The sequence below is a fragment of the Coenobita brevimanus genome, chromosome 86 (genome assembly GCF_032717465.1).
Source record: "Coenobita brevimanus isolate Jiangsu-jjx chromosome 86, ASM3271746v2, whole genome shotgun sequence".
Lineage (NCBI taxonomy): Eukaryota > Metazoa > Arthropoda > Malacostraca > Decapoda > Coenobitidae > Coenobita > Coenobita brevimanus.
The window spans coordinates 15,019,584-15,039,561 of NC_137039.1; the positions used below are offsets into that span (position 1 = coordinate 15,019,584).

The 19,978-nt window shown below is 42.7% G+C and overlaps 1 protein-coding gene across 1 annotated transcript in view; it reads right to left on the reverse strand.

Moving 5' to 3' along the window:
• The window catches only part of LOC145410575 (putative glutamate receptor), a 145,515-nt gene extending 126,330 nt beyond the window's left edge, over positions 1-19,185 (reverse strand). The window contains exon 1 of the mRNA XM_080280691.1: positions 18,897-19,185. Within this exon, the coding sequence (XP_080136817.1) occupies positions 18,897-19,185 (289 nt within the window). The remainder of the gene's footprint in view (positions 1-18,896) is intronic.
• Positions 19,186-19,978: the final 793 nt, after the last annotated feature.

The window sequence follows — 19,978 nt, forward strand, 5'->3', positions numbered from 1 at the left end:
TCACATAAGTGTTATGCCAACATAAAACTACAAAATCTTAATATAAACAGAATATACCAAAACATTCCCTATAACCACTAAATTCCATGCCATAAAAATTTACGATTAACTCTGATTATATATTTATTCAAAATTTCCAAGGAGGGATGGAATCCCCTCTTGGGAGTTAGAAAGGAATTATTCTGTATTTCTAGCAAAAGTGAGGAATAACTGAGAACAGTATATATGTGAAGCTCTGACCAAGGTTAAGGTTAGATAAATTTAGCTTAGGTCAGGTTATTATTTTTTTTTTTCTAGCTTAGGTTAGCTTGTTCTATGTGGCTCTTATGTTTGTTCAGCTAAGTTTTGTTAGGTTAGGTTATTTAGGTATTGTTCAGTTGTTAGTTAAGGTTAGGTTGTTAGGTAAGGTGAAGTTGTTTGGTTAAGGTTTGGTTAGGTTAGGCTGGTTGCCTTAGCTTAGGCTGTTCAGTTACCTTAGGTCAGGTTACTTTAGGTTGTTAGGTCAGGATATATATATATATATATATATATATATATATATATATATATATATATATATCCTTTGCTGGAGCTTTTATCCCACGGTGCTTTTTCTACGGTGTTTTGTTCGACATAAAATGTCAGGTACAGTACTGTACATTGCACAGCAGTGTCAGTTTAGTTTTGCACAACGCACATTAATGTTGTAATAGTGTTGTACAGCTGAAATGTTAAAAATGAGAGCAATTCAGTCTGTACAGTATACTGAAGGTAATGTACTCGTCAATTATTTTAAAATAGTAATGTACAGTACTGCTGCACAACATGCAGCAGTAGTTATGCTGGTAATAATGTGAGTAATGCTTTCTGCTCACTGCACTTCCCAAACTGACAAACACTTCATATATTTCATTCAATCCTGTCCCATGTTGTTTTTCAGTTCTTGTCAGCTGAGAGTCAGTGTCACCGAACACGATGATTGGCTGAAGCATCTAGACAGAGAAGCATCCTGCGTTGTGATTGGCCAAAGCGACCATCAGCTTCGCGGGGAAAAATTCCCCCAAACACAGCGAGTTTTTTCCCGCCCTTAGCCTTACGGTCCCCGTACGATGGACTGGATGCACTAACGCAGTTGCGGTCACGTAACTCGCTACGGGCGGGGGGGAAAAGGGACCGGCGTCAGATGTTGGCATGCAGTGCACTAAACACTTTCGGAGACCTTACGGGAGCCTGAGTTACGATCGCCGCTAAGGGTGGGCCCGACTAACCTTAACGTCTCCCGTATCTTTCAGCCACCCGAAAATAAATTGAATTAAGCATTCTCTCGTGTAAACGAATTATTTCACTACTGTATCATATGCTCATCAATGTTGTGTAGTACTATAGATTAGTATTTTACAGTATTAACGTATGCTTTAGGTTGGTAGAAAATTAGTGTGCTTTAATGTAGTCTATAGTAGTGTACAGCAATGTCAGTGTGAAATAGTGCAAGGTGTAGTGCTATATAGTAGTATAATATGTGCTGTTGTGCAGTAGTGTAAACCGTCAGGAAAAGATCCTCTAGGAGAATATCCTAATAGGTCAAGCCCCTAGAACAAAATCCCCTTTCTAATATAGTTTCAAGATAGGTTAGGTTAATTTAAAATCAACGTTAGGTTATTTTTGATTGGGTTAATTTTTGTAAGGTTAGGTTTGTTTATTTGTGGGTTGGATTATTGTAAGGTTAGCTTCGTTTAATTTGGGCTCATGTAAGGTTAGGTTAGTACTGGGTTAGGTTAGGTTAGTTTAAGAATTAGGTTAGGTTAAGTTAAAAGTTGGTTAGATTAGGTTTATTTTTGTTAGGTGAGATTTGTTTATTTTTGGATTAAGTGATGATAAGGTTAGCTATGTTAGACTTAGGCTAATTTAAGGTTAGGTGAGATTAGGTTAGTTTAAGAAATGGGTTAAGCTTTGGATACCTTTAGCTTAAACTTGATTATTTTTTATTTAGGTTAAGTTAGGTAGTTTATTACTGGAATGGGGTGGGTTAAAATTAGCTTTCTTTATTAGGCTAGGCTAATTTAAGTTTAAGGTTATATTGAGTTAGCATATGATAGTTGGGTGAAGAAGGCAAGGGGAATTTTGACATTTCAAAGGGGCAATTAATAAAAAAAAAAAGTCACAAAAGCCTGTTATGTTGGTTAGATTTGATGGTTTTGGGCTTTTGATTTGTGCCTTCTAAGAGTAAGGACAAAATTTGGATCCTCAGATAATTATTATGCCAACATAAATGTACAAAATCTTAATATAAACAGAATATACCAAAAATTTCCTTAAAACCACTAAATTTCATGCCATAAAAATTTAAGATTAACTCGAGTATATATTTATTCAAAACTTCCAAGGAGGGATGGAATCCCCTCTTGGGACTTAGAAAGGAATTATTGAGTATATTCAGGCAAAAGTAAGGAATAACTGAGAACAGTATATATGTGAAGCTCTGACCAAGGTTAAGGTTAGATAAATTTAGCTTGTTAGGTCAGGTTAAGATAATTATTATTATTATTTTTTTTTTGCTGGCTTAGGTTAGCTTGTTCTATGTGGCTCTTATGTTTGTTCAGCTAAGTTCCGTTAGGTTAGGTTATTTAGTTAGGTATGGTTAGATTGTTAATGTTAGGTTGTTAAGTAAGGTCAAGTTGTTTGGTTATGGTTTGGTTAGGTAAGGCTGGTTGGCTTAGCTTAGGCTGTTCAGTTACCTTAGGTCGGGTTACTTTAGGTTGTTAAGTGAAGATAGGTTACTGTTAAGCAAAAAAATTAAATAAAACAAAACAATTATACACAAATGTATTTTCTTTGCTGGAGCTTTTATCCCACGGTGCTTTTTCTACGGTGTTTTGTTCAACATAAAAAATCTGGTACAGTACTGTACATTGCACAGCAGTGTCAGTTTAGTTTTGCACAACGCACATTTTTGTCGTAATAGTGTTATACAGCTGAAATGTTAAATATAAGAGCAATTGAGTCTGTACAGTATATTGAAGGCATTTTAATGTACTCGTACATCATTGCATAACAGTAATGTACAGTACTGCTCCACAACATGCAGCAGTAGGTATGCTGGTAATAATGTGAGTAATACTTTCTGCTCACTGCACTTCCCAAACTGACAAACACTTCATATATTTCATTCAAGCCTGTCCTCTGTTTTGTTTTCGAGTTCTTGTCGGCTGAGAGTCAGTGTCATCAAACACGATGATTGGCAGAAGCGTCTAGGCAGAGAAGCATCCTGCGTTGTGATTGGCCAAAGCGACCATCAGCTGAGCGGGGAAAAATTCCCCCAAACACAGTGAGTTTTCCCCCGCCCCTAGCCTTACGGTCACCGTACGATGGTGGGAGAAATGTTAGTACATAGCAAAACACCGACCATCGTACGGGGACCGTAGCGGCGGCGGACTTACGGGGACCGTACGAGGACGCGTTAGTGCATCCGCCCCCCACCCCCCCTCCAGTAGCGAGTTACGGGACCGCAACTGCGTCAGCGCATCCGCCCGAATCCGAAGCGGTTCGACTACTGAACGGCTACACACTGTGAATCAGCTAACTGAGAAAGCTACAGAATATGATATGCTCCTTTTATTATTATTATTATTATTATTATTATTATTATTATTACGGAAAAAGTTTTCGACTTGGTGGGGCACAAAGCAATTATAAATTTCTTGTGAAAAGAAGTAGAAGGGAACATTGTTAAAATGATTTAAAAAATGTTTAAATGGAGAATTGCTAGTTAAGCTACATAAAGACTAAGAAAAAAATGAGACTGAGAAAGGCGTGCATCATGGGGATACAGTTTTACCAACATTATGTAGAGCATGCCTGGAATGTACTTTCAGAAAGCTACAGTAGATCGGGAGAACCAAGGAGTAAAGGTAGTGGGAAAAAATTTGAATAACTTTAGATTTGCAGATGACATTGTCCTAACTTCAGAAACAGCAGACACTGCAAGCAATGTTAAATGACCTAAATTAGAGGAAGCCTCGGAGTAGGGCTAAAGATGAATCTGAATAAAAGTCAAGTATTGTTTAATCCCAATACAGCTGAGTCCACAGAATAAACGAAAAAATTACTGACATAGTTGATGAGTACAGTTACCTGGAGCAAATATTAAAACTAACGAAAGACCATGATGGCGATATAAAAAGACGCATCACAAGTGGATGCAAGGCTTTGGGTAAACATACTCATTAGGAAAATTAGCTAGCTAGTATTTCTGAAACGAAAAGTATATAATGAATATATTGTCAGTCCTGTACTGGCCTATACAGTAATCGTAGCCGAGCTGTAGGTAATAGTGAGTAGATATGTGAGGAGAAAACCTCAGTTCACTTGTAGTCGATGACGGAAGAAGATATAAGATGAGTCGGGGGCTGACTGTATTTTTTATTCTCTTCAAAAGGGAGAGCTTAAGATTAATACGGAGTTTATTACACAGGAGTGTTTTGTGCTAGCTAACTTCTCGCAGCCTCTCTCGCTAGACCACCCTTCTAGCTCCCTTTTCTCCAGCCTCCTTAATTCCTTCTGACTTCTCGCTTCTCTCTCGCATATGAGAGCTTCTGTCACGTGGATTATACGGTTGTCGAATGTTCTAGAAGCCTGTGTGCACATATGTATGTATTCCTATCAGGCTTCACGAGGTGCACACTGCATATTCCTCAGAGGGAATGTGCAGATGATATTTCCTGCCGGCCCCACCCATGACTGACTATCTTCTAGATGACATCTATTCTACCAGCCATTTTTTATGATATGACAAAGTTGTGAGTTCCGGAAACTAGCAAAACTGATGAAAAACTAATTAATTCGTTTTTTTTTTTTTTTTGTAGTTCTCGGACTTGCATTCCAGCCCATTTTCCCTAATTACAAATCCCTGATATGCCCGTCCCATCCAACCCGTGACCCCTTCCTCTCCACCTTCAACACAAGGCACACCGCCATCTGTTGGACGAAAGAGGCAATCGCCTGAGGTGTTTCAAATTCACCAATTCGTCTTTCTCTTGTTCATCAAATGCTCCCTGCTTATGAAAATGACTGTACTGGACACTTTACTACCTACGATTCTAAGCAACCACTACGAAGACGACAGGATAAGGAAAAAGTAATCTGTTATCTCATTAACTGGGATCCTAACGTAAACACACGTTACACACGCACAAACAACTGGGTTCAGACCAAAGATGACATCACTTCAATCGTCTGCTTAGACAACAGCCTAAAGCAATGCAATGTTGGTGTGTTCGGCGACCTAAATATAACAGTATTTCCTTGTGTAATGCGTTTATGTGATGAATTATAGTTCTTATATTATTCTTGATTATCTGTAGGATTTACTTAATTTGTCAGTGACATTATTATCTGAAAAGAATGTGTATATTTATTGTTATTAAAGTACACCTTCGAACAGAAATTCGTGATACACGATAATCTGCCGCCAGAGGTCAGGTTAATCGCACACGTCTACCCCTCTAACTCCCCCTCCTTACCCCCACCAAAACACTGATTTGTTGGGCGGATGGATCGGAGATATGAAGCTTCGCTCACTCTCACGTCTTGCCGCATGTAATGTTACTTTCATTTATCTTACTATTAGGTGTATTATCAAGTGCATAGATCCGTCTTCAGTTCCATGAGAAGTGATTATATCGAAGTTTTAGCAGATTTCAATACAAAGACCTTAATATATAGAGTCTGGTTTCCGAATAGTTCTAATATAGTTCTAAGCGATAAGCTAAAATCCAAGTAACAGATAAAAGTTATATGGCCAGATAAGTCCCTCTTTTGTCTTGTCATATGGACAGCCACATAGGCACCCACCTACTTATCCACCTACCCACTCAATCCATCCAACACAACCCACCGACCTCACTCCTGCCACCCACCCAGCCCATCGATCCCTGCTATCCACGCTGCTAACCCACGAATGCCACACACGAAGTTCACCCAACAATGCCACTCAACTCATTTACTCATTCACTACTCCACCCTGAACCCATCCAGCCACCCAACCCAACCACCCGCTTCGATATTCCCGACCACACAATGGTCTCAGCCACCCTGGCGCCCAACGGTGCCCACTCACCTTGGCGACTCACTTTGGCCACACATTCCTACGATCTATCTTGCCCACCGACCCCTACCACCCACTCTCACCACTCACAAATTCCACTCACCCTTCCCACTCACGCATTCCACCCACCCTGGTCACCCAACAATGTTATCCATCTCATCCATTCACACAACCCTTCCACCTCTCCCTGAACACTCCCCACCTACCTCACCCTGCCCATCCACCCATCCTGTCCACCCACTCCTCCCACCGACCCACCCGCCCATCCACCCTTCTTACCCAACCCTATTCACTTATTTGAACCCAACCCCATTCACTCAGCCACCCCATTCACTGATTTGAACCCAATCCCATTCACTCCGCCAACCCATTCACCCATCTGAACCCGACTTATCCATCAATCTCATCTTATCCAAACCTAACTTACCGACCCCTCCCCGACCACCCACGTATCCAGCCACCTACCCACCCAGCCCACCAAACGCATCCACTCACTAACCCATTTACCCCATCAATCTCATCTTATCCAAATCTAACTTACCGACCCCTCCCCGACCACCCACGTATCCAGCCACCTACCCACCCAGACCACCAAACGCATCCACTAACTAACCCATTTACCCCTACAACCCACCCAAAACCACTCCACACACCACCCAACAACTGCCCCCTCCCTCCACCATTACCACTGTCCACCCACCCTGGCGATGCATCGAACTACCACACCCACCAACTCAACCTCATCATCTCCAGCCACCCAACCAACTGACACACACACACACACACACACACACACACACACACACACACACACACAGAACACGCATAAACAGACAGACAGACAGAAACACACACACACACACACACACACACACACACACACACACACCGGCGCATACAGAGAGAGAGAGAGACTCAGTAAGACACACACACACACACACACACACACACACACACACACACACAGATGCGGAAGGGTGGGAATGAAGGGAGGGAGGAATTTGGGGACGGTGAAGGGGGCGGATGAGATGTGGAAGTGTCTAGTATTGTTCTAATAGCAGCTTGCACGGTACATTGACTCGTATCTCCGACATAAAATTATACCCTTTAATTCAGCTATATTATGGATTTATTTCTGTTAGGATTCCATGATATGCTGTCCAATTGGCAATAGTTTTAATGAGTGAATACTTTCGTAAAATATTAAATATCATAACTATGCTAGTTTCTATATTACATGCAGTTCATACTGTTCAATGATTATACAGTCAACCATCAAACAGTAATTCGTAAACCGTGGGTCCAATCTTCCTCGGGGATAAATAACCACTGAGGATGATTAGTGTGTGAAATTGTTGTGAACTACTCTCTCCCTGTGTGTGTGTGTGTGTGTGTGTGTGTGTGTGTGTGTGTGTGTGTGTGTGTGTTTGCGTGTTTTGTTACTCTTAGGGCTAGTCCACACGTGCTCTCGAACATATATTGGCAACACGGGGGGCAAACATGTTCGGGAACATGTTTGCAGCAGTATTTGGACAGATGTATGCAAACATGTTTCAATGCAGCTTCGAACACTTGCAGGACAGGCGATGAGATAAGTGTATTCATACCAGGCAGCTGAGACTTCATCATGATGTTGCCAACATGATCTGGACGCTGCTGTTCCCAACATAATTGCAGCGTGGTCGTTACTGTGTTGCTTACATGTTGCCAGAACTTGCTCGAGCACACGTGTGGACGCGCCCTTACTGTGTGTGTGTGTGTGTGTGTGTGTGTGTGTGTGTGTGTGTGTGTGTGTCAGTTGGTTGGGTGGCTGGAGTTGATGAGGTTGAGTTGGTGGGTGTGGTAGTTCGGTGCATCACCAGGGTGGGTGGACAGTGGTAATGGTGAAGAGAGGGGTAGTTGGGTGTGGTGTGGAGAGTGGTTTTGGATGGGGTGTAGGGGTAAATGGGTTAGTGGGTGGATGCGTTTGGTGGTCTGGGTGGGTAGGTGGCTGGATACATGGGTGGTCGGGGAGGGGTCGGTAAGTTAGGTTTGGATAAGATGAGATTGATGGGGTAAATGGGTTAGTAAGTGGATGCGTTTGGTGGGCTGGGTGGGTAGGTGGCTGGATATGTGGGTGGTCGGGGGGGGGGGTCGGTAAGTTAGGTTTGGATAAGATGAAATTGATGGATAAGTCGGGTTCAGATGGGTGAATGGGGTGGCGGAGTGAATGGGATTGGGTTCAAATCAGTGAATGGGGTGGCTGAGTGAATGGGGTTGGGTTCAAATAAGTGAATAGGGTTGGGTAAGAAGGGTGGATGGGCGGGTGGGCGGGTGGGTCGGTGGGAGGAGTGGGTGGACAGGATGGGTGGTTGGGCAGGGTGAGGTGGGTGGGGAGTGTTCAGGGAGAGGTGGGAGGGTTGTGTGGATGGATGAGATGGATAACATTGTTGGGTGACCAGGGTGGGTGGAATGTGTGAGTGGGAAGGGTGGGTGGAATTTGTGAGTGGTGAGGGTGGGTGGTAGGGGTCGGTGGGCAAGATAGATCGCAGGAATGTGTGGGCAAAGTGAGTCGCCAAGGTGAGTGGGCACCGTTGGGCGCCAGGGTGGCTGAGACCATTGTGTGGTCGGGATTATCGAAGTGGGTGGTTGGGTTGGGTGGCTGGATGGGTTCAGGGTGGAGTAGTGACTGAGTAAATGAGTTGAGTGGCATTGTTGGGTGAACTTCGTGTGTGGCATTCGTGGGTTAGCAGCGTGGATAGCAGGGATCGACGGGCTGGGTGGGTGGCAGGGGTGAGGTCGGTGGGTTGTGTTGGATGGGTTGAGCTGGTAGGTGGATAAGTAGGTGGGTGCATATGTGGCTGTCCAGATGACAAGGCAAGAGAGGGACTTATCTGGCCACATAACTTTTAACTGTTACTTGGATTTTAGTTTATCGCTTAAGAACATGTTGGATAACTATTTGGAAACCAGACTCTATATATTAAGGTCATTGTATTGAAATCTGCTAAAACTTCAATATAATCACTTCTCATGGAACTGAAGACGGATCTATGCACTTGATAATACACCTAATAGTAAAATAAATGAATGTAACATTACATGCGGCAAGACGTGAGAGTGAGCGAAGCTTCATATCTCCGACCCATCCGCCCAACAAATCAGTGTTTTGGTGGGGGTAAGGAGGGGGAGTTAGGGGGGGGGGTAGACGTGTGCGATTAACCTGACCTCTGGTGGCAGATTATCCTGCATCACGAATTTCTGTCCTTAGGTGTACATATGTACGAAGACAAAAGTCGTGTCGTGAGATTTGGTGAAAATATCTGCTGAAAGACTATAGTTTTGGAGCAGTTTGCTTTGTGTCGAACGATCGGTTGGTAGCACTGACTTGAGTTGCCATTTGCTCCAGGTGACCAGCCCGTGGATGCCAGGATATAATTTTTTGGTAACTTACCGAAACTAATCTACATAATTATTAAATCTTTCTGACTGCTGTTTTTATTTAGTATTTATGAAGCGTTTCTCATCTTCAGTTTTTATGACAACATTCTCAACGTTACAATTCAGTTAGCAGAGTTGGTGTTCGGAAGTCAGTTCTCCATCTTTAATAACTGTAACTTACCTAATCAAGTTGATAATTATAACCTGGGACATTATTTAAGTATTGTAAAACAAAATCCACTAGAGTATTCAACACATGAGAACAGAGTTATTCTATTATGATAATTTTTTTTTTTTTTAGAGTGGCTGGGAAACTGAATCCCACAGACGAGTTCGAACACATAAACCAGACTACCGAAGTCTACGCACAACTGTTCGTGTAGCTTCATTCTAGGTGCACTCCGTTTCTTACAGCGTAAGCACTGCTTGCGGGTGCTACTTCCATCGTTGTGATTATTTCCTGGTCCTATAGTGTTGTGGTAAGACAAGGACGATCTGAACGATGACGGTTCTCCGTTGTGCCTTCCTCCTGAAATCCTAATCCACCTTTCTATGGTTATGCCTATACAAAATGTTTGAGAGTTCTGTTCAGGATTAGTTTCCCGTAAATAATGGAAGGTCATGCCACCTCTCATATTCCTATTACTTGGATGCATGTTGCTTGACCTCTCCATACCATGGTGTAGTAGGTCTGCTAGACTTTTTGTGGTAGGCTAAGATGTAAGATGAAGTATCAGGTATATTCGCCTAACCGTTGGCATTTTGTCTCTCATACAAAGTTCGGACTCAGCAATTCTTGCGAGTCGATGTTGAGGCTTCGGAATTTCATGGGTTCATTCATACCGACATCCTATCAGAAGCAGATATGAAGCTTGACGAAGTCAGACTAGCCAATGGGACTTTGATGCATGGTTGTGAAGAGAGCGGACGTGTGCTGAGCTCTTCTCTAGCTTATAGGGTTGCCTCACTGGCTTTAGTTCTTTTTTTTCACCCTTCTGGTGCTCGATAGGATACTTAGTATTCATTTTCCTCCTCTTCCTGTTAGTTAGAACAGTAGGTGTCTGTTCTATTATACTGAGTTTACCTTTGCTTATCGCCCACGGAGGGTCCCCCCCACTGATCGCTCTGGGGCGTGAAGAAACACGGTCGGGCCTCCCTGGAGTGGTTTGAGAGGGCAACCTCAGACTTAGGTGTGTGGTCCCCGGTTGTTTGTCCCTTGCTTGTTTTCTCTCCTTCTTCCCACGTCCCCCGCTAGGGGAGAGTGGTACTATGGAGGACGCCCTACTGCCTCCCCCTCAGGGGGGGGAGGTGAGTCCTGACCGACCCCCGACTTCTACACGGACTGACAGCCCCCAGACAGAACTGACCCCAGACTCGTTTGCCCCGTGATGTCCCTGTAAATAATGCCGAATATGTGATCATCACTGCTCTAGGTTCCACTCCCTTGAGCAGTCTCAATCCCTTCATGATCAAGAAGGTTATTGATGGCTGTGCTGGGAGGTGGAACAAGTAAAAAAACTTGGGAACGGAGACCTCCTCATAAAAACTTGTACCTCATCTCAAATTAAGGACTTGGTTGAAGCTCGCAAGTTTCATTGCTATGATGTCGAAACCAAGATCCCAACATCCATGAATTCCTGCAAGGGGTTATCACTTGCAGGGATCTCATGGTGATGAGTGAGGAAGAGATCATAGATGAACTCGCTCAGCAAGATGTCATTGATGCTAAATTCATAGCACTCGCTACTCGGAAGGTGTCAGGACAAAGACAGCGACCATTGTTTTGACATTCGGTAAAGTATCACTTCCTAGCAATGTAAAAATTGGTTACAGAAATTGTTCATGTGCGGCCATACATTCCCAACCCTTTCCGTTGTTTGAAATGCCAGTTATATGGGCATGGTGCCAAGACTTGTCTGGGGCTTCCCAGCCAGTGTGTGGCAAGTGTGCAAGCCAAGGTCATGAGGCGGAACATTGCATCTGAGACAGTCTGTTGCTTCCACTGCAAGGGCGCTCACTCCACTTCCTCTAGGGATTGTCCCAAGTGGAAGGAGGAGAAGGAGGTCTGCACAGTGAAGGCAACGGAGGCCATTTCCTACTACGAAGCTAGGAAAAAGGTGAGGGAGTTGCATGCAACTCCCACGCCCGAATAGGTCCTATGCTTCGGCGGTAATGTCCCGTCCTGTGATGTGCTCTGTAGAGACGCAGACTGATCCTGTCCTTCTCCCTACTGCCACTCACAGTGCATCTCCATCTCGACCTCCTGTCCGCTCCAACTCTCTCACTGACATCCCTAAGGCTTCAACGTACTCTCAGGCTGCTGCTGCCTCTCCATCAGTACTGCCTAAAGCGAAACCCGACAAGTCTAGTAAAAGTAACATGACCACCCTCACTAAGTCGCGTCCTCACGTTCTTCCAATTCTCACTCCAGCGAGGGAGAGGAAGGTTAGCTCTTCCTCGGTGGGGTCAGGGAACCTCGTAATTGACGATAATATGGAGGTTTCCGTGAACAAGCACCGGGATAGGTCCCCCGGTAGTCGCTAAACAGCCTGCATGGGGAGACAAAGACAAAGCACACTGGCCCCCAACGAAAATCTTAAACCGTCGCTTTCACTGTATTACAGTGGAATTGTAGAGGTATTGGGAATAAGTTACACAATATAGCAATCTTGCTTTCTATACACAGGCCAGACGTTGTCTGTTTACAGGAGACGCGCCTGGAGGATCATCCTGATCCTCCACAGTTCAAACACTACCACTCGTATAGAAGATATGAAGGTCACGGAGTTGCCATTTACACACACAATCACACCCACAAACGGAAGTGATTCTAAATTCTACTCTGGAAGCTGTCGCGTGCAGAGTAAAATTTAATAACACGTATCTGTCTATTTGCTCTCTGTACTGTCCTCCACATGGCCCCATTGATAGTGATGCTTTAAATTCACTAGTGGAACATCTGCCTGGAAATAAGTTAGTGTTGGGCGATTTTAACGCCCATCACTATCAATGGGGTAGCTTGAGGATTGATGGTCTTGGGGAGCAAGTAGCTGACCTAATACTACAGTCCAACCTCTGTCTTCTGAACGATGGTAGAGCGACTCGTGTAGATGATCGTACTGGTAACTTTTCGGCCATTGACTTATCTTTGGCCTCCCCTGGTATACATCAAGATCTCTCATGGGACCCTTATGACGACTCCTTGGGAAGTGATCATTTACCCATCTGTCTTTCTTATACACGCGACATCATTTCGGACCCTCCACCTCCAAAATTTAACTATAAGAAAGCAGATTGGGATCCTTCTCAAGGATCGCCAGATTAGATATATCTGGGGGAGACCATAGATGTTAAGGTCGAAAATATAACCCAATCCATATTACACGCAGCTGAGGCTGCTATTCCCAAGACTTCTACAGTTCATGCGAAGCATAGAGCACATTGGTGGACTTGGCGGGTTGCCGACAAGCATTAAGAAAACGCAATAGGAGATACAGGATTTTTGATAGTCAGCCCACTGAGAAAAATTTTATTGCATACAAACAGGCACGGGCTGAGGCAAGGAGAATAATAAGAAGGGCCAAACGTGACTCCTGGCGGTCCTTTGTGTCCACGGTGACTCGTACAACACCATTACGTAAAGTCTGGTCCACCATAAGAATATTAAATAATAAAGGCCCATATTTCCCCATTACCACCTTGCAAGTAAATAATAACATCTATGACGAGCCCGTGGACGTTGCTAACATCCTCGCCAGGAGTTTTTCTCATGTAAGTAGCTCAGCCAATTATGACCCGCGTTTCCAACTTCATAAAGCATACGGCTGAGCCTACAGATATTAGACTTTGCCACAGAAGAGCGTAAACTCCCCATTACAACCAAGAGTTTACGCTAGATGAACTGCTCCTTGCCCTTAAATCCTGTAAAGACACCAGCCCTGGACCAGACACCATCACGTACTGCGATTATGATCCAGCATCTTAATCAGGACAACCTGATTAAGATGTTAGCATTGTACAATGAGATTTGGGCGTCTTGAACGTTCCCAAACTCATGGCACTTTGCGCACGTCATACCGATACCCAAAGAGGCTGGTCGTCTTATGAATCCCACTTCATTTCGTCCTATTGTGTTGACTTCTTGTCTATGTAAGGTCATGGAACGTATGGTTAACAATAGGCTTATTTTTGTTTTAGAGTCGATGAATTTGTTAAATGATCAACAATGTGGCTTCAGTAAATACAGAAGTTCACTAGATCATTTTATGAATTTGGAGCATTGTATTGCAGAGGCATTTGCCAATAAAGAATTCATGATAGGGGTGTTCCTGGACATCCATAAAGCCTATGACATGACCTGGCGACACGGTATATTAATGAAGCTCTATGCTTATGGTTTAAGAGGAAATTTGCCTGTTTTTATTTCAAATTTCTTAAGGGACAGAACTTTCTCTGTCAAATTGCCCCGTAACGTAACATCGGATATATTTATCCAGGAAAACGGGGTGCCACAGGGAAGTGTGCTTAGTCCTACTTTATTTAGTATTATGATCAATGATATTCTGTCATCAGCTCCCATCCCGAGGAATCTTAAATACTCGCTCTACGCTGACGATTGTGCAATATGGCACTCTTCCCGTAATGCACAATTTTCGGCTGGGCGGATTCAAGCAGCCCTTGACTCCGTCCACCAATGGGCCTTGCAGTGGGGATTTAAGTTTTCCGTCCGTAAGTGTGCCGCTATAGTTTTCACTAATCGTAACGTACCTAATTTGTGCTTAACTTTGGATAATCAGGCGGTACCTTTTCAAAATTCTGTAAAATTTTTAGGAATACATTTTGATCGTAGAATGAATTTTAAACTTCACGTTAATACTTTGCTTGCTCGTTGTGATAAACCGTTAAATGTCCTCAAGTACCTAGCGGGTACTACCTGGGGTGCCGACAGAAAATCTTTATTAATGGTGTATAAGTCCCTTATTCGATCAAAGCTAGACTATGGCGCACAGGTGTATGGCTCGGCATCTGATGCCACGCTGAAAGGATTGGATGTGTTACAGAATAAATGCTTGCGAATGTGTCTTGGAGCTGTCCGGTGTACCCGTGTGGCTCGTATGGAAGTGGATTCGAATGTGCCTCCCCTCCGTATTCGCCGTGACCACCTGGCCTTTTCGTATGGACTACGAACATTAAGGAAAAGTAATATCGGCAATGTGGCCTGTACCCCCTGCGTCAATACCACCATCTTCTGCGGGGTGTGCGTCGGCCACTTGCCTCTCGCCTCCACTTACTGACTCAGGAGCTTGGTGTCGACCCCAGTGACTGTGACAAGTTGGTGCTAAAAAATATAGCGCCTTGGGAGCCACCCAGCTTTACAGTGGATGTATCATGGCTCCCAGCACCAAGGCCAAGGCACTTCGGAGGCGGAGGTCCACCACTTGTTTCGTAACATCATTGTTCGTCACTTGGGGTCCCATCAATTGTACACCGACGGCTCCAAGTCGAGTGAATGTGTGGGTGCAAGTGTGTGGTCGACTGAATGTGCCCTCAGGTATCGGTTGCCGACTCATACATCTGTGTTTACTTCAGAACTCTTTGCTATTGACAAAGCCATAGACTATGCTCTCAATTCTAGGCATGACTCATTTGTCATATTTTCAGATTCAAAATCAGCCCTTCAGGCAATTGCATCTTGTACTACGGACTCTCACGAGATCCAGGGCCGCATCGTTAATAAGTTGCATTCATGCAACAAGTCATTCACGCTGATCTGGGTGCCTCATTGTCGTATCTACGGCAATGAGCAGGCTGACTTACTTGCAAAGTCGGCTGTAGAACTCGAGGAGACTTGGGACGTTCCTCGTGATCTACGGTCGAGTCTCTCTCTCGGAAAGAAATCAATAAATCTTCTGTGGCAAGGTCAGTGGACCAGACTAAATATTCCAACTTGTAAGCCGTACCTGGGCGACTGGGACACTGCCAACCGTCCCAGTCGCCTAGAAGAAAAAGTGTTGGCACGGTTGCGGCTTAATGCCACCATTTTAACCCACATAAAACCATATATGGAAAGACGCTTCCCACCGCACTGTGACATCTGTAATGCGGTGTTATCTATCAGTCATATCATCCTGCGCTGTCGGCGATTTATTCGTGAACGCGCTTCACTTATAAATTACTGCGGCGCAGTAGACGTCCCCTTCACCCTTTCCACCATCCTGGGTGATGGGGACATTGTTATGACTGATAAATTGATGACTTTCTTGAGAGAGACCGGACTGATCAGAGTGATGTGACTTTTTTACTGTGTGGTTATGGTTTTTATGAAGAGTAAATATGTATATATTGTAATATTAATTAGGGTTGACAGTTGACATATTTTAAATAGTTCCTCCTCCCACTGTTCTATTTCTAATATTGATGTCCCCTACATTAAGCCAAGTTCCTCGCCTGACAGTCACCAGCTGATGAGTGCAAGTGTGCAATATAGGAAGGTATTGGGCACTTGCAGTCGATGGTGGTCTGCTAGGCGAGGTTCTTCACTTTCTATACACATTATGTAAATACATTATATTATCTTGCTTAAGTTATTCTAATTAGGGACGACAGCTGACGTATATGGAAATGTTCCTGACTCGTCTGGTTCCCTTTCATATATTGATGTCCCCTATATTAGGTTGTGCCTCGACTGACAGTCACCAGGTGATGAGTGCAGGTATGTAATGTAGAAAGGCATTACATATCTGCAGTCGATGATGTTCTGTTAGTCGAGGTATTTTTACCATTAGTGTAGGCCTAGCTATTTGTCTCTGTAAGATTTAGTATAGGTTAGCGATTTGTCTGTTAGGTGATTAGTTTTAGGGTCTTTAGATTAGTTTTACTTTATAATATAAGGTATAAAAAATATAAAACCAAGAAAAAATAAAAAAAAAAATAAAAATACAAAAAAAAAAATTAAATAAGATTAAAATTATTATATATATATGTACGTTTGCATGAAAGTGTGTCTGTATGTATGCATAGAAGCGTGTGTGTGTGTGTGTGTGTGTGTGTGTGTGTGTGTGTGTGTGTGTGTGTGTGTGTGTGTATATATATATATGTTTGTATATATATGTATATATGTTTAAATGTATATACATATATATATAAATGGCCTTAATAACCAGGGGCTTCGGCCCCAATGGTTGATAGGCCGGAAAAAAAAAAAAAAAAAAAAAAAAAAAAAAAACTAGCCAATCACGAACATGTAAATGTGGTAGAGCTTTCATAATGTTTCAAGTGTTGCACTTTATCTTCGGACAAAACCGCGACTCGACTTTTGTCTTTGTACGATAAACACCGAGGAAGTTGTGTTACCAGAGGGTAAGCGGGAGTGGTGTATGCCGGAAGGATAACAACCTCATTTTCCTTTGTTTTCCTTTGGTACCCCACACAAGGAGGGGTACTTGATGTATGTATATACACTGCATGGTATCTTATTTACGTGGGATATTGCATGGTTTCTTACTTAGGAGGGATAATTGATTTGCATCAAAATGTGGGGCCATTGCCCAGATGTCAATGAACGACTTAGGCCATGTTTTCATTTGTTAAGTAACGGATAATATGTATGGTTTAATTTACATGCCTTATATTTCCATATACAATAACAATTTGTAGATCAAATTTGATGTTTACTGACTGGCAAAGAATGTGGTAAGAATAAAGCACGGATTATGAATATTTTCATTACCGTTTAATATTGGGTATTGAACAAAAATCAATACAGGGGTCTACATATTGAAACTTATCGTATTAGTGTCGTTACTAGGAAATAAACAGCATTTACTATATTGCAGCAAAACAAATGTTTCAAAAAATATGTGTTTGCGCCGTAGAATTACCGTACTGAGTAGAGCTGGTGGGGCGAAACAGATCGTTAAAACATTTGGCGTTACTGAAGGTGGAATATTATTATACGTCTGACACAGTGGCACAGCAGTTTTTTTTTTTTTTCATCTGTATCCTATGGGTGCCGCCCTGTCTTCCTTATCGAGACGGCCCTAGTGTTTATGTCAGGTGGGTAGGTCACATGCTATAACACTGTGTAATTTAGCTAACTTAGTCCCCTTTGACATTTTCCAAAACTAGGTAGTTCTTGGCAGTTTCACTAAGAAGTCTGCAAAGTACATTAATATCTGTAGTTTGTGCCAAGTTTTTAGGGCTTGCTTATTAATATTTTATATGACGGTTTTTTGTGAGGTGTCATAATAGCTTAATACCAGTGGTGACTGCCACTGGTATTAAGGGGAGGTGGTGTGCCTTACCATAGGCTGCGGGGATATTATCTGTGAACACTGCCGCGTGAATATGGGTAACATGCAGGTATTCACATTTCCCCCCTACCTCTAAGTCTATACTAGCAGATGTCAATGGCACCGCTGAGGGCAGTGGCATCCAAAATAATATCTTCTTCTATATGAGCCAGAAAGGTTTGGTCAGAAAGCAGCACGCAGAGTAACAGGCAATGGAAAGACACCAGCTGGGCTGTATTTCGTGAAATGAATCTATAGGATTTAAAGAAAAATCACTGTTCGACATATTTAGATACTTGAACATGAAGATTAAAAAAATATATTTATTATATATTGTGTGTGAGTCACTGTAATACATACGAGTTCAAAGAACATCAGTTAGTCCTTGCACAGTTCCAGGGCCCTAATATTTTTTATTCTACTATCTTGATCTGAGGGTTAACACAAGCATTAAATGAGTTGATGATAAAATGAGATTTTAAATGCATGGGAAAGGAAGTAGACGTAAATAAATGAAGTTCAAAAGAACACAGGGTGGGACATGACATCAGATGGAAAGTCTAAGTACACTGTATACTGTATATCAGCAAGTGTGGGAATGAAGGACAGATGAAGTGAAAAGAATAGGGAAGGTGGGAGGATATAGGAAGATAAACGATGAACAGACAATCGGATAAGAAAATGGTGGAAAATTATAAAATGTACTCTTATGAAACTTTCTGCCAACACATTCAGAGCATTCATGCGTATGAAGACTAAGTGGGAAAGAATATGAACAGATGGAGGAGTAAAGAGTAGTGGAAGAAGAGGAACCAGAGAGAGAGGAATATGTAAAAAGCTTCAGTTATTATTTGTCTCACCTTGATGGAGCAGCACATAAACTCATCCTCAAGTTTTAGTAAACCATTTCGAGTCCCTTATCATCACGAAGGGGAGGCACAGAAGAAAAAGGCCTGGGATGGCAAACCCCAACTGTCACAGCAACAATATACTATCACATCAAAAGGTCATACCTTTCCATCTCGTCCTCTTCATCATTTTATCGCAGTGAGGCATATGAAAAGGATTTGAGGGAGAAAGGGAAGAATGCTTTAGTGACTCACCTTGTTGAAGCAGCACACGAATGCATCTAGAGGCTTTAATAGGCCATCTCGACTCCTTCATCTGGAGAGGTAACCATCCAGAGAACAAATATAGGATAGCCATCACCCAAGTTAGAGCCATCAGTATTCCAGTCCACACTAACGGAGTGAAGGGCAGCAAGAAGCTCCAGATGTCTATTTCTAAGCACCCTTTGCCGGATATGACACGGGCGTAATTGATGGTGGCAGGGAATGTGAAGTCCACGACTTCAGCACGATCAGCAGTGACGGTAAACAAACCAAGAGACATGTCCGTATGCTTTTGATAAAGAATATTATTGTTAAACACTGGTGTCTCATGAAAATATCGCTAATTAATCCAAGTGTCTGATTACATAATACTACTAAATTCAAGAACCGATTCCGTATCCATTTGATAGGGAATGTAATTGTTATATTTAAATAATTTAAGATCTATTACCGCTAAATCCAAGATCCTTAAGTGTATCTTTTAAATCAGAGAATATTCCTTTTATTCCAAGTGCCTTCTTTGTGTTCTTGTCGTACATATATTGGTACTGAAAACAACTGCAGGACATTTTTGACATTACATCATCATTGCAGGTTGCGATACTTAAAGTGGAATGCAGTTTAATCACATCCTATCCCCACTGTGGTTTTCAAATCGGTCGTCATGTAGCAGTCATAGAAGTGTTAAATCAAAGTGGCATGGCTGTGTCCAACCTGTTCATTACACTGGCGTCTTTTGTGTTTTAGTCTTAGAATTTCTAAGTTAATATTTTTTCTGGATGTTTGTTTTTCCAGTCATCCCCTTACCTTATGCATGACTGAATTGACTATGCCCGTCCACGAACCATTTGGCAATATCGACCCAAAATCATTGTCAGGCGGGGTCACATACGTAATTCTGAAATTAGATTAGAAAGGACGAATAAGCTTGCTGCTGCTGCTGCTGCTGCTGCTGATGATGATGATGATGATAATAATATTAATAATAGTAATAATAATAATAACTAGAAAGCTCTCAGAGAGCGCATACGTCCGCCAACGCCAATACAAAGGATCCGGATCCAGATCAGCAC